Source organism: Bubalus kerabau, chromosome 4, assembly GCF_029407905.1.
Source record: "Bubalus kerabau isolate K-KA32 ecotype Philippines breed swamp buffalo chromosome 4, PCC_UOA_SB_1v2, whole genome shotgun sequence".
NCBI classification, from domain to species: Eukaryota; Metazoa; Chordata; class Mammalia; order Artiodactyla; family Bovidae; genus Bubalus; species Bubalus kerabau.
The window spans coordinates 140996054-141020474 of NC_073627.1; the positions used below are offsets into that span (position 1 = coordinate 140996054).

General features: G+C 41.1%; 1 protein-coding gene across 1 annotated transcript; it reads left to right on the forward strand.

Annotated features, from left to right (window-relative positions):
- The first annotated feature begins 627 nt into the window (after nt 1-627).
- On the forward strand, nt 628-23948 carry BNIP3L (BCL2 interacting protein 3 like). Its single transcript, XM_055578777.1, has 6 exons — nt 628-837; nt 8392-8575; nt 14392-14464; nt 20272-20375; nt 20499-20648; nt 23326-23948. Exons 1-6 carry the CDS (start codon nt 738-740, stop codon nt 23372-23374), a joined length of 660 nt encoding a protein of 219 aa, XP_055434752.1. The 5' UTR covers nt 628-737; the 3' UTR covers nt 23375-23948.
- The last annotated feature ends 473 nt before the right edge of the window (nt 23949-24421 follow it).

The following is a 24421-nucleotide window of genomic DNA, read 5'->3' on the forward strand; positions in this document are numbered from 1 at the left end:
AACCCACCTATAGGAAACAAGGTTTCACATGTCCTGTTCCAGAATGGGCCAAGTGATGCGATTTATGTGATTATAGTCTTCTCTGTTTTCCTGAAATTTTCCATTTTTAAAATAATGATTGCGTGTTGTTTGTAATCATGTTTTTTTTTAATTGTTTATCAACTAAAAAATCTGGCCTGCCTTACATTGTTCCTTGTTTGGCGTGTCAGTGTTCCACCAGCTTGATTTTAGATTTATGACGGGGAGGCACCTCCCTTGTGTCACCACGATACCTATGGTAAATATCTGAAGAGTCCTTACGGAAATTAAAAAAGAAATGCTCACGGGTAGGATAAAACAATGTTGATCCCGCAGGTGTGGGAGACCTGCGTGTCAGCACCTGAGGCCCTTGCACCTTCTCATTACACCTCTCCTCATCCTCTATCCCAGTTACAGCCGCATACCTTACTCCATCCTGCCAGTCAATGACACGCAGGAATTCATTCCTGGCGCGCGCGTCAGCGCGACTCCCGCGTCTCCACGTACCTTGCTCGCCTGGGCACGCCCCCGCCCCGCCCCGCCCCGCCCCGCCGCTTGTTGTGTTGTCCTCACGTGGTCGGGGCGGGTCCTGACGTCAGCGTGGGGGAGGGACTGCGCAGGCGCGGAAAGGGGGGCGGGGGACTCGGCTTGTTGTGCTGCTGCCCAAGAACCGGAGACGGTCCTTGCTGCGGGGCCGCAGCTCTTCCAGCCGCCAGACAATGTCGTCTCACTTAGTAGAACAGCCTCCGCCCCCGCACAACAACAACAATAACTGTGAGGAAGGCGAACAGTCTCTGCCACCGCCTGCCGGCCTCAACAGTGAGTGCTGGGCCAGCGGACTCGGTTAAGGGGATGGGGGAGGAGGAGCTGCTCGGGTCGCCGCCGCCAGCTCCGCGCGGGGGGCGGGAGGAGAAGACAGCCCATTGGTCAAGGCCGAGGATGTGCGGATGACTGACAGCTCCCGTCACAAGTCTGGAGGAGTCGCTTCTGTCTTCCTCCTAACCTGGTTCCTCTCTCTCCTGGGGTCCTGGATGGGGAACGGCTTGGGTTCGCGGTTGGGGAGGATAGTTGGGTGGGAAGACGAGGGGGTCGAGCAGATCCCACCTGTGGTGGGCCCCAGAGAGGAGCCAATCGGGGTGTGGAGGGGTGGGCCTTGCGGCGCGGGAGGGAGGGTGGGCGGAGCGGGCAGCAAAGGGGACGTGGGCAGAGATGGGGACGTGCGGCTGGAACGCCGGGGGATGGACGCGGGCAGCAGGCCGAGAGGAGGGGGCGGCCGAGGGCGGGCGGGAGGTCAAGGGTGCTGTGAGCTTGGGCCAGGCCCGGCTGACCCCACCTCTCTGGGTCGGCCTTTCCCCTGGGCTCGGAATGTGAGCCCTCTTGTTGCGTTCTTTTGTTAGCACAGGCTGGCCAGGAAAATTATTTGGTAATTTAGTGGTTACTTGTATCACGTGAGGGTGGGGGTGAGGAGGCTATGCTACTTTTTTTAAAAAAAGATGTTTCAGAGTTGCTCAAGTAATTTTTTTTTAAACGATCGTGTTGTGTGTCTTGTGAACCTGATTATGAACAGCCTCTTGAACCGTCGAAGATTGCACAAATCTTGGCGTCTGGGGCAATGGATTTTCAGAGACGGGATTAAAAACGCATTCGTTTTTAATGTGTTAAAAGTGGGCTGTTGAAAGGCAATGCCAATATCGAGTTACGACCAAATACGGTTGCTTTTCCTAACATTCTGGTGCTTAGACATCTTGTTCTGAGGCTTTTCCCAGTTCCCTTTAAAGCTCGTTGAAAGTCTTGGGAAGGTTCTTGCCTAACCTTCCTGTAATTTGCCTTTTGAAAGAGGTAGTTGGGACAGTTAGCATATGGCCACATAAAGTCGTTTAAAAATCAGTTGGATGCTTAAATAACATTAAAAGCACTGCAAGACCTTTGATCAGGGAGAGGTGTTCAATATGGCCCAACAATTATTTTAAAGAAGAGAGTTCCTTTCCTCACAATATTGAGATAGAATTTGAGTATTTAAAAAATGTTTTCAGTGCTTATTTTTCTTGCTCCATCTTTTGATTAAGTGATTCCTTAAATGTTGACTTTTCAAAAATTTGAAGTGTCTTATGTTCTGGAATGTAGGGTTTATGTATTATTTCCCACAGTAAATTAGGATTAATTTCGTTGTCTTTTAATGTTATTTGCCTCACATATTAATATGCATTTAAAAATTATTAATTAAAAAGAATTTTTTTTAAACATACTCTTTTAAAAGCATGTGATTTTAAAACGGGGAGAAACATTAGCAGTAGCTGTCCACTGTTCTTTACTGGTAAAGAAACAGGTCTATTTAGAATGTATAAACAACAAAGTCCTACTGTATACTACAGGGATCTATATCCAGTCTCCTGGGATAAACCATATTAGAAACAAATGTAAAAAAAGAATATATATTTATGTGTGTAACTGAGCCACTTTGCTGTACAGCAGAAATTAGCACATAAAAAGAGAGAAACAAGTCTAGAGTCAGGTGTGTTGTCCAAGTTCACCACAGGCTAAATCCTAGAGCTGAGGTTTTACTTTCACCCGATCTAGTGTTCCTTTCAGGACACTTCTCTTCAGTGATCCACAATCCCCTGGTCTTGTGTGTTTCTTACTTATTCCCTGTGTTACATCCCACCTAATGTACAGAGGTGACCTGCCTATGGATCTCTTTGTAGTGTACTGTTTCTTGATTGCACTCCAGTTTTTCTGTGATACAAATTAGCTGTTTGGTTAGTATATGTCCCTGGCATCACAGAAAGCAAAGGAATTTTTCTTTACCTTTGACCATGTAACAGAAAAATGGGGTTGCACTCCATGTGATGATTTTCCTCCCTGTCCTGACAGACCCCTGAGGTCTTTGATACCCTTGACCAGTCAGGTGCTGATACATTTGTATTAGCTGTTACAGAAGTGCAAGGATGCTCAGCCTCTGTGTATAGTATCAAAATGTTGCTTCGGGAAATCTGCTAGATAGAAAGTGTTTTGTTGGAGCTAGGGCGAGCTGCTTTAAATGTTATTGAAAAGCTTTTAGATGGTGCCACATTTCATTATGCTTCTCTTGCCTTTCACTCTTTTTTTTTTTTAAGCCTGATACACAAATCTGGACTGAACAAAACAAGAAGGCTTATTGATTCCTTCAAGTGATTTTTGGACACTCTGCAAAACAATTTATTCAGGCGTCTAATACTACCCAAATTGCTGATAAGTTGAAGTTCTTTGTTGGGCAGAGTTGCACAAGTCTGAAAAACATGAGATGAACTCATTGTACAGATAATCTGTGGCTTGGGATTTTATCTGTAGTTCAGGGGTCAAAGCGGGGCTTTAATAGCAAATTATTGAAATTTTTGGAATAATGGAACCTTTCTCTGACTTTTTAAAAAAAGTTTATCCGTGTAGAGGGACTGTTTGCTTTCATTACAAATCAGTGGAGAAATATCTGAACTACTTCCAAAGTTAAAAGAATATTTTCCAGTTGCTACTTTTAGTTTAGAGAAAAGTATCAATTTACTTAAGGATATTGGACATTTATGTCATAAAATTCAGTAGGTAAGATGAGGAAAATTACAGTAGTAATCCAGTTTTTGTTATTATTTCATGTAGGCAGTACAGCCTTTTTTTTTTTTTTAATCTTTTAAACATCTTCAGCTATGGTGTACTTGGTTCCCCAGGACTACAAGAAGGCCTTTAAGGCTATGATACATGACACTTCAGTGCCTTATAATACTGTTTTTTTGTTGTTGTTGTTTTAAAGAAAAATGTCAGTGACTGTTCTCAGCTAGATTCCAGCATCAGGTACTTGAAGTAAAAGAAAGGTTTTGAGGAAAGAAAATAAGACATAATGAAATGTGTTACCCTGGGTTAGAATGAGCTGCACATGGGATTGAAAACTTGGGGAAAGAATGAGAAAAACTCTTTTTCCTTCTCTCCCTTCCCACATTCTCTCACTTTCCCATTTTCCCTTCTTGCAAGAGGATTGAACTGGTGGTTATAAAATTCTAAAGAGTAAACACACCACGCAGTCATGAATTTAATCACAATTACTGGACCAGCCTTCACAATGAACTGTGTTACACAATGTGGAGGCATGCATCTCTGAATCCTCTTAGCAGTTCTCACACTTCAACTAGAAAATAGCTCCTGTAGTGTGTATATGTGCAACCTGACACAACAGAACCATGGTTAGTTTGTAAGTAGTCTTTTAACATAATAGAGCCTCCAGTTTTTAACTTTAAAGCTTATTTATTAGGAAGAGAATTCATTGAGGTTTTTCTTTCAACTTTGTAATACTTGGACAGCACAGTGCTCATATCTTGCCTTGTTTCCTTTCCAAGGAAAAAGGGACTTGGTAACCTTAGACCAGGCAGGAATTCTGAGGCTGCAAATCAGGAATGAAGTAGGTGATGAGAAAAAGGCATATGTAGTTCATCTATTGAGAAAGACAAGTCTGCCTTTTTTCATTTTTACTCAAAAGATAAAGCTACTATGTAAACATTTAATGGATATCCATGTCTAACTTGCTCTTTACTGAATATTTCCATAGATGATATTTCTGGAAGAGAATTAAGAGTTAACGACAATCTCCTTTTTTAAGGCTTTTAATGGATATTGCAAGATTACTTGGCAGAATGTTCACGGAAGTCCTGGGTAATAACAAAATATTAAGAGACAGTCATTTGGGTAATGATTAACCATTGCCATTTGGATAATGGTTAAAGCATGGTATATCTTTATGATGGGATGCAATGCAAAAGAATAAGGTAAAGCAACATATATTGACATTGAAAAACATCAAGTTGTTAGGTAAGAAATACTAGTTACAGAAAAGTAGGTGCAATACAGTTCCTTTTTTTTTTTTTTTTTTTTGTAAGAGCAAAACACAAAAAAATGAAGTATTCTCTGGAAGTCTCCAAATGAAGCTATTTAAAGTAGTTTCCTTTAGGAGTAGGAATGGGAGGTTGGGAACAGGGTTGAATTTGTCCTTCATGTACTGTTTACATTTTCAAGGAATGTATTAATTTTGTAATAAGTGTTTTTTTAAAAGATAATGAGTAGAACTATAATAGTAACTAACACACAGCACTTTATTTTTATTATTCCTGTGATCCTCCCAACAACTCTATGAGGTAGATGTGTTTTGTTTTTGCTTTCGCACTGTGTGCAGGCAACCCTTCTGTATTCTTTTAATTTTTTATTTTATGTTTGAACATAGCTGATTAACAGTGTTGTGATGGTTTCACATGGACAGCAAAGGGACTCATCCATACATACACATGTATGTATTCTCCTCCAAACGTCCCCTCCCATCCAGGCTGCCTCTGTGTGTGTGTGTGTGTGTGTGTTTTAAATTGAGGTGTATCTGAGATACAACATTGTATGAGTTTCATGTATACAAAATAATGATTTTATTTATTTATTCTGAAGTGACCAATACAGTTGAGTCTAGTTAACATTCATCATCACAAAGTTACAAAAAATTTTTTTCTTATGGTGAAGACTTCTAAGAGCTACTCTCTTTTCATTCAGATACACAATGCAGTTATTAACTATAGTCATCATGCTGTTTATCACATGGTTATATTACCAGGACTTATGCCAGAGGTTTCTTCTTCCTTTGAGATGATATTCATGCAGTAGAGGTGCTTGCTTCCCAGGTGGCGCTAGTGGTAAAGAACCCACCTGCCAGTGCAGGAGACAGAAGAGACGCCAGATCCCCTGGGGGAGGAAATGGTAAACCACTCCAGTCTTCTTGCCTGGAGAATCCCATGGACAGAGGAGCCTGGAGGGCCATGACTGAGTGACTGAGCACACACACACACATTAAGGCTGTTGCAGGTCATTTTCACCAAGCCTTTCTAGGTGTGTCTCCTCAAGTTCCTACACTCTGATTACTTATATACGTTTCATGTAGAAAGTGGAATTTACATATGGGTTTGGAAGTCCTTCAAAAAAAAGCAAGGTCTCCAAACCCTGATATTGTTACAGCCTTTTTCCTCCCAATCAGCTGCTTCCAGTGAACGTTAATTATATTTTAGGGAAGACTGGCTTTCACAGAGACCCTTCTAGAACTCCTGGTTCCTTAGTTCTACTTCTACCAGAGCAACTCTAGGCTTTTATTTGTCACATTGGGCTTCTGAACAAGAAGAACTGGTCTTATTGGTGTAAATTAGGTTTTTTCAGTCCTAGAAAAGAGTGGGAGTAGAAAAGAAAACAGTTTGTTCATCATATACCTTTATCTGTCACTCTTTTCAGTTAAAATACTTGCTTGTTGTTCAGCTGCTAAGTCATGTTCAACTTTTGCTACCCGTGGACTATAGCACGCCAAGCTCCTCTGTCTGTCCTCCACTATCTCTCTGAGTTTGTTCAAATTCATGACTCAGTGATGCTATCTAACCATCTCATCCTCTGCGGCCCCCTTCTCCTTTTGCCTTCAGTCTTTCCCAGCATCAGGGTCTTTTCCAGTGAGTCAGCTCTTTGCATCAGGTGGCCAAAGTGTTGGAGCTTCAGCGTCAGTCCTTTCAGTGAATATTCTGGGTTGATAGCCTTTAGGAAAGAAAATATTTTGACAGAGCTGTAAACTTAAGGATGCTTTTAGTGTATTTCTTATGCACTCCATATGCCCTCCAAGCATAAGCATTTAGTTAAATGACCTCCAATGTTAGATCTTTCTTAGCTTTGCTAGTGGAATTTGTTCATCTGTTTTGAGTCCTGTCCAATCTGTGTACATTTTTGTGTGTGGACAGAAGACGACCTCGGAGATGTCTCACAATTGTGTCGTTTGACAATACAATGCCAAAGACTTGGTGGTGATGATGGGATTCTGACAGCCACTGGGACTGCCTTGGAGGGAAAAGGAAGGAAAAGGGAACTTCATTTTTATGGAGCAAACACTGTACATTACAAATATCAACTCTTTTAACTAGTGCATAGACAAACATCTCTTCTTTACGAGACACTTTTCCTGTGTTCCTCTATTTAGTCCTCACAGCAATGCTGGGAGGAAGGTACTTTGTTATCATTATTTTACAGATGAGGCAACTGAAGTCACAGTAAATGGGAAAGTCAGATTTCCAGCCAGGGCTACCTTTTGAGCTTTTCCTTTGTAGACCGGTCATATTGCGTTCACTTCTGAGTCTGGATTAGCCATCACCTCATTTAGGGTGCAGTTTAGGGTTTGAGCCTGTTATTCTGACTTACTGATAGGAGACTGTTCAGCCACAGAACTCCAAAACTTGTGCTTGGAGTTTACAGGAACGATTCCACCAACTTATGTGATTACCTTTTATAAACAAAATTTGTTGTAAGGAATGGAAATTATGAGAAAAAATATACCACTCTTTTCTTTTGTTGTGAAGTTGCTTTATTGGCTATTGTCAATTCTTACTAAAATTAAAGGACATTCTTGTAGTCAGCAAACTCATGGAGCCATATTTTCAAGACCAATCCGTATGTCCAGGGCCCCGCCCATTTCCTGTGGCTCCACCCTCTTTTCCGTCTGAGGCAGTCAGTGTTGCCCATGCGCGCTCCGTCCCCGGCCCCCCCCTCCCCCGCACTGGCTCAGCCTCATGAAAACCCTAGGCAGTGCAACTTGTGGGAGTGAAGAAAGAAAAGCCAAGTTTGCGAGGTATGTTTAGTGCATAGAGAAAGAAGAAGGAATGGAAAGAATACGGTATAAAGGAAGGGAAGAAACTAATTTGTGGGACAGAAAAGCGTTTTTTAGAGCTTTTAGCATTCTCACCTGATTTAACAAAGAGCCAGCTGCATTCATTTTTGTGCTCCAGACTTGCACACAAGTTGACATGTTTATGATCAGCTTAAGTTGCCTCTCCAGGAGCTTCTCAGTTGTTTGAACTAATCAGGGCACAGTTGCTAACTACTAAGATAAACTTTATGAAATTTCTAAGCCAGATAGAGACTATACAACTAAATAGATAAAGGCAGACTATGGAAAATATGTATACATGTAACTAAAATATTAAAGGTAAGTAGCCTATCTGGTAATAAAGTAGCTATTTATTTTCTGAAAAGCAACCTAAAAGTTCTCCTGCAGTGTTTATTGTACATAAGTTTTAACCAGAGAGAAAACTGGCTGAAAGACATGTTTCTAAGTTCCTCATTTTAGAGTTCCAGCTTCTTCTACATCGGTGGATTGCACAAGAGCCTTCAGGAACAGAGTGGTGTAGATCTTCCGACTTTTATTGCTCTTGGTTTATTTTCTTGAGAATACTTGGACCTCTGGTTCCAGGCGAGCCAGAATTCTTATCTGAATTCACCATGGCTGCATGGTACATGCACACTCAAGCCCGCCGTTTGCTGTGGTTGACGGCAGTTATCTGACTTGTCCAACAGGTTCCTGGGTGGAGCTCCCCATGAACAGCAGCAATGGCAATGATAATGGCAATGGGAAGAATGGGGGGCTAGAGCACGTACCCTCCTCATCCTCCATCCACAATGGAGACATGGAGAAGATTCTTTTGGACGCACAGCATGAATCCGGACAGAGCAGTTCAAGAGGCAGTTCTCATTGCGACAGGTGAGTGAGATCCATGTTCTGGTGGAGTTCCAGAAATGGATGGGCTGCCAGGTTAATTCCCATTAGAAAAAATAAATCAGTTACATCCTCATTTGACAAAAATATAGCTCCCAATTTCTTGGCAGCATGTGTTTAAATCAGACAGCCAGTTGACAAGGACATGAGTTCCCACTTTTTCCTTAGATTAAATCAGTTAGTTTCCTTCTTCAGATTGTATTATTTTCAGATATTTACCAGGCAGTGATATGTATGTTTACTTAGAGAATTAATCTTTCTCCCATTTCCTTTGTCCTTTCACAGGTCTCTTTCTGCCTCGTATACAGTTATCTTTGTATATATCTGTCCTCCCTTATGTAGTCTGTGAGGTTTTAAAAGGCAGGGGTCCAGCTTCACTCTTGACAGTCATGGTGCTGGCATATAGTAGCCACTCACTAAATGTCTGAGTTGCAGGAACTGCAAGCTGATTCAAGTTATACCAGTATTAGTCTGATGGAGGCACCAACCAGGGTCTGTAAAGATAGTTAATTTTGAAGGCTATTGAATTTCCTTAAAGCTCAAAAGTTTTATTTCTTGTTTTCCTGTATTTGGCTTGGGGAGACTAGTTCTTCTGATGAAGGACTGCTTATTGTGAGGGAGTTCAGGATACAAATATATATGAGGCGAGTGGAACTGAGTTGTTAGTGTACTTCTCAGTACAGTCTTCTCTTTTTTTCCAGAGGGACTAGGAATTAAATGACATTAGCGGTATATTGAACAGTTCTTAGACCGCTGACAGCTGTAGTGTTAGCGCTTTGGGTTATTGGATGATCTTCTGGCTAATGCGAGTTCACTGACACTGGCCATATAGAAAACGCAGATACACAGGAAATAGATTAAGGAGCCATCTTGAAACGTAAACAGTGATTATCTGTAGGGGATGCAATGCTGGCCATCCGTCTTCAGAGTTTTTATACTTTGTAAAAATTGTGCATAGTACTTGCTGTTGTTTCTTACCAGAAAATGTAGAAAAGGAGAATCAAGAGTTAAATCATATTCAAAGTTCCTGCATGACGGTGATCCATTGCTATTACTGAGGCCACAAAGGACTGGTGTGATGGCTGTGTGGCACACCCCTCTCCCCCAACACCTCCTCACATCACTCACATGTCCCTGGACTTTTGAGGAGCCAGGATGGCTCTTGTTATGAGCAGATGGCGTGCCTCTGAGCAGCTTGCCGCCAGGTATAGGAGCTCCAGCAGAAGTCTGTTTTTGTGAATCACATTTATATTATGTTGTGGGACTCACTGATGGGCTTCTGAAGTCTTCTGCTGGTTATGGGCCTGCTGATAAGGCTTTTATTATATGTTCAAATATGCAGTCCTGCATCATGGGAACTGGCGAGTCCTTTAACTGGCCGTTCCCTTGGTGCTGTCATTGAGCAGAGAAAAGATCACCTGCCCACCTTCTGGTCATCTTGTGTCACTTATGTGTGTGTTTAGTCAAGAAGTCATGTCTGATCTTGTGCGACCCTGTGGACTATAGCCCACCAGGCTCCTCTGTTCATGGGATTCTCTAGGCAAGAATACTGGAGTGGGTTGCCATCTCCTCCCCCAGGGGATGTTTCTGACCCAGGGATGGGACACAACGTCTCCTGCATTGGCAGGTGGGTTCTTTACCACTGACCACCAGGGGTTGCAGTTATATTTGTGATCTAATACAAATTCATCTTCCCATGAACGTGTTCCAATTAGGTTTCTAAACATGTTAATTGATGTGTGGTAGGTGCTCTTAGATACTTTTGTGTTCTCACTGACTCATTTTCAGGCTCTGGGTTACCAGTCACCCCTCAGAGGAGGCCTCGGACTCTAGCTCAGTGATGCTTTCTAGGGATATCTAACACCTGAACATTTAAAAACATCTTTACAGCTCATGTCATCAAAATTGCCAATGTGTCTATACTTGAAATTGTTAAGAACTGTTTCTTGTAGGTGGAAGTGTTTTAGGAGTGTTGGCTATTAGTTCCAAAGTTAACTTACGTGTATTTTTATTTATTTTAAAATGTTTATATATTTATTTTTTAATATTTATTTATTTATTTGGCTACATCAGGTCACTCCAGAGTGCACAGGCTCAGTAGTTGTGATGCTCAGGTTTAGTTGCCCTGCAGCTTGTGGGATCTTAGTTCCCGGACCAGGGATCAAACCCATGTCCCCTGCTTTGCAAGTTGAATTCTTAACCGCTTGACCACCAAGGAAGTCCCTATGTATATTTTTAATTAAAAAATTATCCTGTAGCTATATGATTGCCACTTGGGGAAGGAAATGGCAGCCCATTCCAATATTCTTGCCTGGGAAATCCCATGGACGGAGGAGCCTGGGAAATCCTGTAGTCCATAGGGTCACACAGAGTCAGACATGAAATAGCGACTAAAACAAACAAACATGATTGTCACTGCAGTGATGATTAGAAAATAACCTCTGTGTGTTTGCTTTGTGTTCCAGCCTCTTGTTGGAGTTTCCAACCTGTACACTAGATTCACCCCAGGAGCTTTTAAAAATGCTAGTGCAGAGACCCTGTCCCTAGAGATTCTCATCCTGTTGTCAAGACAGGAGAAAATTTTAAAAGCTTCCTCAGTTCAGTTCAGTCGCTCAGTCGTGTCTGACTCTCTGCGACCCCATGAATCACAGTAAGCCAGGCCTCCCTATCCATCACCAACTCCCAGAGTTCACTCAGACTCACGTCGATCGAGTCAGTGATGCCATCCAGCCATCTCATCCTCTGTCGTCCCCTTCTCCTCCTGCCCCCAATCCCTCCCAACATCAGGGTCTTTTCAGATGAGGCAACTCTTCGCATCAGGTGGCCAAAGTATTGGAGTTTCAGCCTCAGCATCAGTCCTTCCAATGAACACCTAGGACTGGTCTCCTTTAGGATGGACTGGTTGGATCTCCTTGCAGTCCAAGGGACTCTCAAGAGTCTTCTCCAACACCACAGTTCAAAAGCATCAATTCTTCAGCGCTCAGCTTTCTTCACAGTCCAACTCTCACATCCATACATGACCACTGGAAAAACCATAGCCTTGACTGGACGGACCTTTGTTGGCAAAGTAATATCTCTGCTTTTGAATATGCTATCTAGGTTGGTCATAACTTCCTTCCAAGGAGTAAGCGTCATTTAATTTCATGGCTGCAGTCACCATCTGCAGTGATTTTGGAGCTCCAAAAAATAAAGTCTGACACTGTTTCCACTGTTTCCCCATCTCTTTCCCATGAAGTGATGGGACCAGATGCCATGATCTTAGTTTTTTGAATGTTGAGCTTTAAGCCAACGAGCCAGGATAATAGTGCATGCCAGATTGTTCAGATCAGCCTACCAGTGAAATGCTGAGTGTTAATCTAAGTGAGCGTACTTTGAGCTTGCCATGGTAAGATGAGTGTAGAGAAGAACAGTGCTTCTCTGGGATTCTTGACTTGATCGTTTGGCTGCCTTGTCCTCATCATCATGGCTTTGTGAGGCTGGCCCCTCACCTGATCTGTGGCTGTGAATTCAGCAGTGTTAGCAGCCTAATGACCGTACACTGAGGATAAGAGTCCCTCATTCTACTGGGTTCCTGTGCTGTGTAGCCTGAGATTTCTGTTCCAGTTCAAGACAGAAATTTTCTAAATACGTTAATATGGTGGTTTGATACAGAACCAGCTTTTCCCTTTTCCTACCCTCATTGTAGAATCTCTTATGTCAGTTATGGGACTTTCCTGGTGGCTTAGATGGTAAAGAATCTGCCCACAGTGCGAGAGACCTGGGTTGGGAAGATCCTCTGAAGAAGGGAATGGCTCCCCACTCTAGTATTCTCACACAGGGAATTCCACGGACAGAGGAGCCTGGTGGGCTAGAGTCCTCAGGGTCGCAAACAGTCGGATACGACTGAGCGACTAATACTTTTCATTTCACTTATGTCAGTTATAATAGTCAAGGACTCCTAGACCTTTGGAAATATCTGACACATTTCTGGGGATCTCACTTTCTAGTCAGTCTCACCAGCATCTCTATGTATTACCATCGTACACATGCTCTTGGCAGCTCTAATCAGTTCAGTTCAGTTCAGTCACTCAGTCGTGTCCAACTCTTTGCAACCCCATGAACCGCAGCACTCCAGGCCTCCCTGTCCATCACCAACTCCCAGAGTTTACCCAAATCATGTCCATCGAGTCAGTGATGCCATCCAACCATCTCATCCTCTGTTGGCCCCTTCTCCTCCTGCCCCCAATCCCTCCCAGGGTCTTTTCCAATGAGTCAGCTCTTTGCATGAGGTGGCCAAAGTATTGGAGTTTCAGCTTCAGCATCAGTCCTTCCAATGAACACCCAGGACCGATCTCCTTTAGGATGGACTAGTTGGATCTCCTTACAGTCCAAGGGACTCTCAAAAGTCTTCTCCAACACCACAGTTCAAAAACATCAATTCTTCGGCACTCAGCTTTCTTCATAGTCCAACTCTCACATCCATACATGACCACTGGAAAAACCATAGCCTTGACTAGACGGACCTTTGTTGGCAAAGTAATGTCTCTGCTTTTTAACATGCTATCCAGGTTGGTCATAACTTACCTTCCAAGGAGTAAGCGTCTTCTAATTTCATAATAGTCATTATCAATTCCTTTGAGCAAGTTAAGCCTGGAGCATCCTTCATGCCCACTTGAGTTTACATGTGGGGAGGTGGGTTGTGTAGAGAAAGATGTAGTGACTCGCTATGGTTACAGAAGGAGTCATTGATACAGCTAAGAATAGCACTTACCACATTGTATTCATCTATTGTATCAAGTACAACTCTTGATCATGTATCTTTGTCTAAAAGTTTATAATTCTTGTACTTGTTAAAGGTTATCACTTGTTATAAGCTTTTATAATTCACTCTGAAATATCTCAGAGTTAATATTTCTAAAAATAAGTAAAATAGTGGTTCTCAAACTTTTTGGTCTCAGTACTCCTTCACACTTGTGAAAACTATTAGCGACCCCAAAGATCTTTTATTTATGTGGGTTATATGTTTTGATATTTACTGTAGTAGAAAGTAAAACTGAGAGCATTAAAAAAATATGTATTCATTCAGTCAATAATAACAAACCTACCATACCAAACAACAAACATTACCGTAAGTAACTTTTTTAAACAGAAAGTAACTGTTTTCCATAGCCAAGAAATTTGTAAGAATAGTGGCATTGTTTTATATTTATGCACATCTCTTTAATATCTGACGTAATAGAAAACAGCTGGATTCTCATGTGCTTTTGCATTCTCTCTGTCATGATATTATACATAATGCAGCCTTTGGAAAATTGCACTGGACTCTCATGAGCAAATGAGCGTGAAAGAGGCAAATAAATCCTAATGGTGTTGTAAAAACAGTTTTAACCTTACAGACCTTCTGAAAGAGTCTTTAAGAGCTGCTTTCACACTTTGAGGACTACTGGTGAATTATTTAACGATGAGAGAGCATTGAGAAAAAGAATCCCAAACTGGAGTTTCTGAATTTGAAGATCCTTTTACCATTATTGGGAAAAGGAGTAAAAATAAGAAAATGTCACAGGCTTTTCTGTCTTTAGGTGATATTTCCATTGCATATTTATCACTGTGAAGGAATTTAACACCACTGAAAAATTCTAGATCATTTGGACAGTAAGAGTGCTCAGTTTTAATTTTTATTACACAGCATTATGGTATACTTTCTGATTTGCTGCCTTTTGAAAGCCATACTACTGTAGCTTTTAATTTTCTAATATCCAGTAGAGGCTAATTTACTTGACAAATTGAAAGAAAACTAACGGCTCAATGTCTTTTTCTTCCAGCCCTTCCCCCCAAGAAGATGGGCAGATCATGTTTGACGTGGAAATGCACACCAGCAAGGACCATAGCTCTCAGGTGTGTGTGTATGTTTGTTTAATTTTGTGATTTACAATAATTAGGAAAATACAAATCTCTAAACAAGTCTCTTTGGCTAAAATATAGTAAAGAATATGAGTAAAGACTTTAGTAAAGACTTTAAAAAATAGTTTGAAGCTGTTTTAACTTACTGAGGTTCTGATGTTGAAATTTACTTATGCCTATGGTCATGAATGTGCTCCTTTACAACCAAGAATTTGGGATCTTGTCACCTAAAAGAATTGGGAAATTCTTTTGTCTATACCATTCCGATATTCCAGGCTAGTGTCTTGAATTTATAAATATTTGAAAACTGAGACTGATGACTGATTTAAGGTCACAGAATAAATGAAAGCTGTTGTAGAACCAGGTGTGAAGCTTTTTTACACCTAGAATCAAGTCAGTGACTGTTGCGATGATTTTCAGTAGCAAGAGATAAAACTCACCTAAATTACACACGTCAAGTTCCTTAAGGTGAAGAAGTTAATTTTCACTAGGAGTTGACACTGTTGGAAATATCGGTGGATATAGTATTGAAAGCTTACAAAGGTTTTTATTATAAACCTTGTGATAAATACGTAATGGATGTTAATGAAGTAGAATGTTCATAACCAGCCCTTGACTTTTATTGACATGTCAGATCACCTCCCAGTGTCAGATCACCTCCCAGTGTCAGAGTGCAAATTCTTGAGAACAGGAAGCATTGTTTTTTTTTCTCCCACGTTAAGGTACTTGAAGAATGTATGTTGAATGAATGTTTCAATGAATGCTAACAAAAACTGTTTTGTGGGGTTCTCACTCTGCTGTGTCCTGACTCCCTTTGCACTGGAAATACTTTGCATGTTACCTGGGATCCACTCAGTGTTCTTTCTGTTTGAGAAGCTGCACACTTTCTCCTTTTGTTGACTGTGCTTCATTTGTGCTGTTTTCTGAAACCTAGAAAATCTATGGGACTGACTACTAACGATTTTACAGTGAGCTTTATGTTGTAGAGAAGCTTGTAGCAGCAAGGCACTCATGTAGGGAGCTGGCTGCCTGTGATTGTGGAATTGCTCGCCTCTGTCCATCGCTTTTGTTGTGTGCAGTTAGCTATAGCTAACTGGGAGGAGACTATATGAAGCTTCCATGCCGGGGGGTGGTGTAGGGGGTGGAAAAAGTGTACTAAGGAATGCCAGGATGGAGAAGTGAATTAATGGTTTGCTTCAGTCTTTTCCTGAATTAGCTGTCTCCATCCATATAGCCTTTTCTACAGACAAGTCGAAAGTCCAGAGTTAGTATTTCCCTAAAAACATTTTAAGGAACATTTGCTCGATGGGAGGTTCCATAAAGTAGTTCTGAAGTCAGATATCTGGGAAATACACTGCAGTCCCCAGGTTCACTCACCTTCCCTCTCCAGTGGTACCAGGGCATGAGAAACACATTAAAGGCTCTGGAAATTGCTGCAGTAAAGAAGTCTGTTGATTTCCACCAAGTGCAGGTGTTCCTCGGTACTCTCAGGACACTGGTCCCAGGACCACCACCACCTGCCCCCAATACCACAGTCTACGGATGATCAAGTCCCTTATGTAAACTGGTAGTGCAGTCAGCTTCCATATTCGAGGATGTGTGATCCACCGATACTGAGAGCTGACTGCTTCCCGAACTTATTTAACCTTAGACCTCCCTCCCCCTCCACACACACCTTTTCCCCCTAATAATCTACCTGATAACTAACAACCACAGATAAGAACATTCCTGGCTCATGGGGTGGCAGGTGTACAATTAGGCTCACCTGAGAATTGTATTTTAAGTGGAATTCTAGAGCTGACTGCATCCATCCTAGAATTCCAAAGGAATTTGTGAAATTCAGGAGAGAAAAGAGTTTGGTCTCTTGTCAGATTGTGATAGGATCGCTGTTGTGATCCCTATTCAGAAACAAGTACCTAAAAGAACCCTGTTATCATCAAGCACTGCGTAAGTGATGCCAACAATCAGATCAGTCTATTTAAGCCAGGTTATGTTTTTCGAAAAGCAGTCTAACTCCAGTAGAAAAACATTATATCTTTCAAAGTAGGACTCTTAGTAAGGGAGAAATCAATAGGGGTAATTTACTTACACTTTCAAAAAGCTTTTTATATTGCTTGTTTTTAATTGAAGAGGCGATCATTTAATTACTTTAGGGTTTAAAAGGATGAATTTTTTTCATAAATGGGAAGGAAGCTTAGGGTTAGGAAACAGTTAAAAACAGTTAACAAAGGCCTATTATTGGCTCTTATTGAATATTTTTATATCATCCACATGAAGAATACATGACTTTTTTAGCCTTTTTAGGAAGACAAAGGAAAGGCGCTCATTTATTAGAATTTTTTTAAAATTTTTAATTGTAGGCTAATTGCTTTACAATATTGTGGTGGTTTTTGCCATACATTCACATGAATCAGCCATGGGTGTACATGTGCTCCCCATCCTGACCCTCCCTCCCACCTCCCTCCGAATCCCATCCCTCAGGGTCATCCCAGTGCACCAGCCCTGAGCACCCTGCCTCATGCATCGAACCTGGACTGGCAATCTGTTTCACATATGATAATATACATGTTTCCGTGCTAGTCTCTCAAATCATCCCACCCTCGCCTTCTCCCACAGAGTCCAACAGTCTGTTCTTTACATCTGTGTCTCTTTTGCTGTCTCGCATATAGGGTCATCATTATGATCTTTCTAAATTCCATATATATGTGTTAATATACAGTATTGGTGTTTTTCTCTCTGACTTACTTCGCTCTTTATAATAGGCTCCGGTTTCATCCACCTCATTAGAACTGATTCAAATGCATTCTTTTTAATAGCTGAGTAATATTCCATTGTGTATATGTACCACAGCTTTCTTATCCATTCATCTGCTGATGGACATCTAGGTTTCTTCCATGTCCTGGCTATTGTAAACAGTGCTGTGATGATCATTGGGGTACACGTGTCTCTTTCCCTTCTGGTTTCCTCAGTGTGTATGCCCAGCAGTGGGATTGCTGGGTCGTATGGCAGTTGTATTTCCAGTTTTTTAAGAAATCTCCACACTCATTTATTAGAATATTTTTTAAAGTTTTTCCCACATTATTTTCAGTTCAGTGAAAGAGATGACAGTATCCCCATGAATAAACTGGAAACACGAAGCTTTGTCTTAATTAAGTTACTTAGCTAAGGTCCCCAAGGAAGTAAGTGATAGGGCTGAAACCCCGGCTGTCTGGGCCTGTGCCCCCTGTTGTACTAAAGTAAGCTGATGAATGGGATTGATTTCAGGAGCACTCACAAGGTCATGAGAATGAACTGAGATGTCAGGTGAGTCGTTCATGGTACAGGGAAGCCTAAGATGTAATGCGTTTAGGAGAAAGATTGTTCAAACTGAACTTTTAGGATGATGGTCCTCTTGAATCGCACATTTGTAGCAGAAAACAGATCATAGATTGTCTCTCAGAGGCAATTCTCAATGTGTTTCTGGGACCAAAGAGGCCAGCATGGGTTGGAAGATGATACAAACTGAAAATGCCTTCCTTTTCTCTCCTGTAGAACTGTGGTTTATCTGTACCGTGGTATGGAATTTAATATCCATGTTTAGAGACCTCAGAGAGCTTGGGGTGGGCCAGAGAAGGAAAATGTAAGCAATTGGAAAGTAAGGGACTTGCACATGATTGCACGCTGAAATGATCAGAGTCTTCTATTATAATAGACGTGGATGTGGGACGAGGGGTGTTGATTTGGATAAAGGCATGAGTCTCACTTCATTAGATGAAGCACATTTTTACAGTATTCTAAAATTCTAAAAATCAGAAGGCAATTAATTTAAAGCCTAAAACTCATAAATTTAAGATTAATAAAAGTAAGCAAAAGGTACTGAATGAGGAAAGGTTACAGCCCTTATTCTTAAGGTCAGCATTCTAAACTGATCAGGGTTTTGTTTTTTTTCCCCTAAATCGTAGTCTGAAGATCATCATCTCTAAAAATTAGCATAAAATCTTATTATATTTTCATTCTTTTGGAAAGGATGAAATATTACCTTATTCACAAATGTAAATCTAAATCTTTGAGTGGTTTTAAAAGAGGTGATTGAGACCAAGGATAGAAACTCAAGTGACCCACAGTGTGTTGAATGAAACATTGTGACAGGCTGATCTCTAAGTAAATTGTAGCAGTTGATCAGTTTTGATTTAGTGTTTTCAGATTTACTCCAGAGAGCCAACTCATGGTTCCCAGTAATCTCAAAACCCAGTGGGAACAAGCTTAATCCTAAAGGCTGCATTGTGTCATTCAGGGGAATTTGTTAAGCCCAGCAGAACTAAGAATGACAGTACCAGAGCAGCAAAAATCCACAGGGATTTAATTTCAGTTTGACAGCAAAAGGGGCCATCTATACCTAGAGATTCTCTGAAGTTACCTTCCTGGGGCAGCTGTTTCATAGAGAATTTTCATAACTACCTACTGAAAAGAATGAAAGTTTGGGTCAAAAAGTTAACTGTCCAAACAAAAGAACATCAGAATAATTCTTAGCTTCGAGATCCTTTGGTTTCAGGTCATTTGAGACCCTTTGGTTTTGGGTCATATTCCTGAAAACTGAATAAATAAATCTGTGTCATTTTTCAGAAATTGTTCATCCCTGTGGATTCTGTTGAAAGAGAAGATATTGGAAATTTTGTGTTCTCAGGCCGAAAGTTTAGGATCTCATTAGCAAGAAAGAGATTTGATATGAAAGATGTCAGTTCTTACTCAGTATTAAATTACTTTTTAAAATTTTTGGCTTATGTAGTTTGTTGTTCAGTCATGTCCGACTCTTTGTGACCCCATAGACTGTGGCCTGCCAGGCTCCTCTGTCCATTGAGTTTTCCAGGCCAGGATACTGGAGTAGGTTGTCATTTCCTTCTCCAGGGGATCTTCCCGACCTAGGGATTGAACCAGTGTCTCCTGTTCCCTCTCATTGGCAGGCAGATTCTTTACCTGTAGTGCCACCGGTTTGAATAAACTTTGGGAAATATTTGGATAGCAATTTGTCTAAAAACTATAATCTCCTTCCAGGGAATAAAACAAAACTTAATCCCTAAGAGTGGGGGCTATAGAGACAGTTTGCCTGGGTTTGAATACGGCCCTGCTACTTACTACTCATACAGTCTTAGGTGGTTATTTATGTCTCAGTTTCCTCATCTGTAAAATGGAATAGTAATAGTTCCTTTTTTTAATAGGGAAAAGTGCTTAGTACGTGGAAAGTGCTTAGATCGATACGTGTCTCTGGATAAATGCTTAATAAATACTATTTATTTTAAAATATTTGTTAATAATTATTTAAATTGTTCCTGCAGCACCTCTCCCAGTTTTTTTTTTCCTATTTGTTAGCATATACTTTTTGATATGTTCCCTTTAGTTTTTAATTATGAAAATTTTTGAATGCATACAGAAGTAAATAGACCCTATTATGATGGCCATCCATACACGTACCACTCGGATTCAACAATTATCAGTGCTTTCCACACTTCAGTTAACATGTTCTAATGTACACTTTTTTCAGATTCATATTCTTAAATTGAGATATAATTTAAGTTTCAGGTTCATTTTATGTTTATATAACCACAGTGAAACTCACTCAAGGTTTTTTTTTTTTAAAGATATTAAATACTCTGATCTTAGATTTTTTTATCAGCTTTTTTAGAAACATGGCATGTTTCTTACATAAAAATTACTGATGCCCAAGTTTATGATTCTTGTATATTTTCTGTCCATATTTGTCTTCTGTAGTAGGAAGGCTCTATCTTCCTTTTCTCCTTTTTTAAAGTGTGCATTCTCCTCTACAGTCAGAAGAAGAAGTTGCAGAAGGAGAGAAAGAAGTGGATGCTCTGAAGAAAAGCGTAGACTGGGTGTCCGACTGGTCCAGTAGGCCTGAAAACATTCCACCCAAGTAAGTCGGTACATGTCCCTTTGCAGTGGACGCAGTGGACACAGTGCAGCAGCGTGGGCCCGCCAGTGCCCGAGACACTGTCTGACATGTGTCTGACACCCTCCTCTGCGTTTCTTCCCCCAGGGAGTTCCACTTCAGGCACCCTAAGCGTTCCGTTTCCTTAAGCATGAGGAAAAGTGGAGCCATGAAGAAAGGGGGGATCTTCTCCGCAGAGTTTCTCAAGGTGTTCATTCCATCTCTCCTCCTCTCCCATGTTTTGGCTTTGGGGCTAGGGTAAGTACTGGTCAATGGCTGAAGTTTTTTCCACTCATTTTCTGCACAGATTTGGTTTTCAGGATGTAAGGAATACATGTGAAAGCAGTTTGTGTTGTTTTCCTTTTCATATGTTAGCACAAGTGGAGTGAGCTTAGAAGAACGAGTCGTTAGGATACACTGTTGATACACACGTTCCCCTCCACCCTTCCCCCAGTCTCTGAAAGAACAGCATTTCTAGGAAACCTTCCGTAAGCTGAAATGGCACAAGGTGAAGCAGCAGTCACCTGAGGACATGTCTTGCTAGCGGGTGCAAGATAAAGCACAGATGCTCACAGACTCGGTTCACGTCTCTGGAGGCTGGGTGCTGAGATGCTGTGTGGTCCCTAGGAAGGAGCTTGGCAGGGCAGTTCTCACTGCTTGGGGCGCCCTGTCTCCCTAACAGCTCTCTGCAAAACCAGTCCTAAGTGGTATTTTCACTTTTTGCCTTTTTTTTTTTTTTTGATACAAGTGAAACTCCTCTTCAGATTTCTTTCAGTGAACAAAAACATGTACTAATGTAGGTCTAACTTACATAGTGAAGTGACGTAAATCAGACTTTCAAAAAGTGGGGTACACCTGTCCGAACAAGAATTTGTAATGGTAGAGTTTTTTTCCTCATTTGAAAACAAGTTGTTTCTATGATTTAATCCCTGAAATGATCATTTTTTTAAATGAACTCTTCTGTATTTGATTTTTCTTTTTGGGTTTTGTTGCTGTTGTCTATAAATTACTCAGGATCAGCTGAGTTTGAAAGTAGATGAACCTTCAGTGTGTAAAGCTGGGGTTGGTGTGAATATTTCTTTTTCCCAGGTGGGAAAGCACACTTCTGTTGAATAGTCCTTGAGTGAAACTGAAAAATTGGTTGATACTATTAGTACGATTCTTCTCTCCTTATAGTCTTTTTTTTTTAATTCTTCTAAAATTGACCCCACATTTACCTGTAATTCATTCATTTTTTCTGGCATGTCTTTTAAATTCCTTATTTTTTTTTTTAATTTGAACAATTGAGGAAATATATTTTTTAAATACTGATTGGCCAGAAAGTTCGTTCTTAACATAACACCTTGTGGACAAAACCCAAACAAACTTTCTGGCCAACCCTGTATTTTAGGAGTTAGGCACTTGCTGTTACTTATATTCAGGATGTATCCGGCCTTCTCTTTGAGCATACCCAGTGGGTCATTTTCTGTGTAGAATGCACAGAAGATACAGCGTCTTTTAACTTCCCTATAAGGAGCTCAGTCTATGGGAGAGATGTTCACAGTCGTGAACTTGGAAACACACCTGACTGTCTCACACACCTCTTCTGTCTTTCTGGGTGCCTGCTTCCATGAGGGTGAGGACAGCCTTAGGGCACAGCAACACAGGGAGTGTGTGAAAGTTGTGTGTGGTTGTGTGGGGGCAGGCTCAGAGCTCAGACTCCCCGCCCCCCCACCCCGCCCCAGGGTTGACTGCACAGCAGTTCATTTGCCCTCAGGAGGTTGGCTGGCTTTTGCACCTTGAATTATCTTCCTTTTATGAATCTTTGGACTGTTTCTTTTGCTGGTGTAACTACTGATATAATCAGATGGAGGAAAAAAGGATTTTGAAAAGTATTATCGGGGGACATCCCTGGGTGTCCAGTGTGTAGAACTCTAAGCTTCCAATGCAGGGATCCAGGTTTGGTCCCCAGTTGGGAAACTAGATATCCCACACGCATGCCACAGCTAATAAGTCAGCATGCCGCAGGGAAGATCCCATGAGCTGCAACTGAGACCCAGCGCAGTTAAAATAAACCTAGAAAATATTACAGTTTCATTACATTGGGGTGTGGGCTGGTTCTGTATTTTTCCTTAACTTCCCTCCTGCTTCTGTTCTATAAGGGTAAAACCCTTGCTTGGCATGGGAAAGTGATATAAAGCCGTTAAGAGTTAAACTGGTATACTGCCAGGGAAGGAGAGGGGTGAGATGAATGAAGAGAGTAGCATGGAGACGTACATTACCATATGTAAAATCAGTAGCCAGTGGGAATTTGCTGTATGATGCAGGGAGCTCAAACCCGGTACTCTGTGACAGCCTAGATGCGGTGACAGGGGAAGGTTCAAGAAGCAGGGAACATGTGTATACCAATGGCTGATTCATGTTGATGTATGACAGAAGCCAACACAATATTGTAAAGCAATTAACCTGTAATTAGAAGTAAATAAATTTAAAGAGAAGAAAAGAATCATGAAACAATTTTTTAAAAAAGAATTAAACTGTTAGAACGTTTATAGCACGGGCAGCTTTGTAGTTAGGTATATTGCTGTATTTCTTAGCTTAAATATTGGTAGAATTTTTTGTCCACCACAGCAGACCACCTCAAAGGAGGTTGGCTCTGCTTGTCTCTTCAGAAGCATCTGTTTTCTCTGGCTTGACTGTGTCTAATCACTGCCCTGTGCTCTCCAGTCCTGCCCCACAAGTAAACATAATCACATAAAACCAGTTTAGCTGGCTGGTGACTAGCTTCAGGTAAGTCAGTGATGATTTCAGGGTGTCAGGGAACCGTGCATGTGGACCTTTAGAAAGCCCTTTTTTGCAAACGGCTGAAGACGTTCCTTTGTACAGCAGTCTGTGGACAAGTTGGTATAGAGCTGTTGAAACAGATGAAACACGACACACTCTGTTTCCCTTTCAGCATCTACATTGGAAAACGACTGAGCACGCCTTCTGCCAGCACCTACTAAGGGAGGAGAAGAGTCCCTGGGCCAGCGTGTGACTTGTGAAGTGGTGTCTTGTCACAGTAGTTTATTTGAACTTGAGACCATTGTAAGCATGACCCAACCTCCACCCTCTTTTTACGTATCCAAGTACCAGTAACTCTCAAATCCAGTATTTTATTCCAACTCTGTTGAGGCATTTTACTAATAACCTCATTCCCTTTTTGGCCTGTAAAACACTTTAGAATTTCCTAATAAGAGTTTACTGTCGTTTAGAAATTTGCAAGGGCTTCTTTTCCGCAAACGCCACCAGCAGATTGTAATTTTGTCAAGAATGCCATTGTCTTCTCTCAGTACCACCAGACCTAAACCTGCACCATTCGTGGTATAAATCTTACTCTTACAAGATAACCCACCTGTCTCTTCAAATGGGACCAGGTTACAAATGATATGAAAGCTTTGTTGTTTTGTTTTTCAAGACAAAGGCAAGCTTCCCTAAGCTTGAATTTATAGTTATGAAAAAAGAAAAGAAAAATAAAACAGACAAAATATGACACAAGAAAAAAAAATGTCCTGGGCAATAAAAAGTTATTTTAAACCAGCTTTGGAGCCACTCTTTGTCTAAGCCTCTTAACGGCGCCTTTTTAATTTGTCGGATGCAGGCTACGTAAATGATAGGTATAAAGTACAAGAACTAGAATACATCAGGAGATTTTAATACCAGTAGGTTATAATGCTGTCTTTTCTATAGTATAGATAAGGGATGTCTCAGGCCTAGAAATCTATGAAATTGCTTTGGGGGTTTGTGTGTGTGTGTGTGTTATTTTTATGTTTATTAGCTGCATGTGAATTTTTCACGACTTTGGATTTTCTTTCCTTTTTTATTTTTTCCTAAGAGGCTTTGGAATGAGTTCCAATTTGTGGTATAAATACAGGCTTCTTGTTTTAGGAAGCATCACTTACACTCTGAAGCCTTTCAGCTCTGAAGACAGTTGTCTCAGAGTTATTTCAAGCTCTTGGGAAACTTGGAAAATCAGACCTGGGTTGTGGGAACAGTTGACAGAGTTTTGAAGA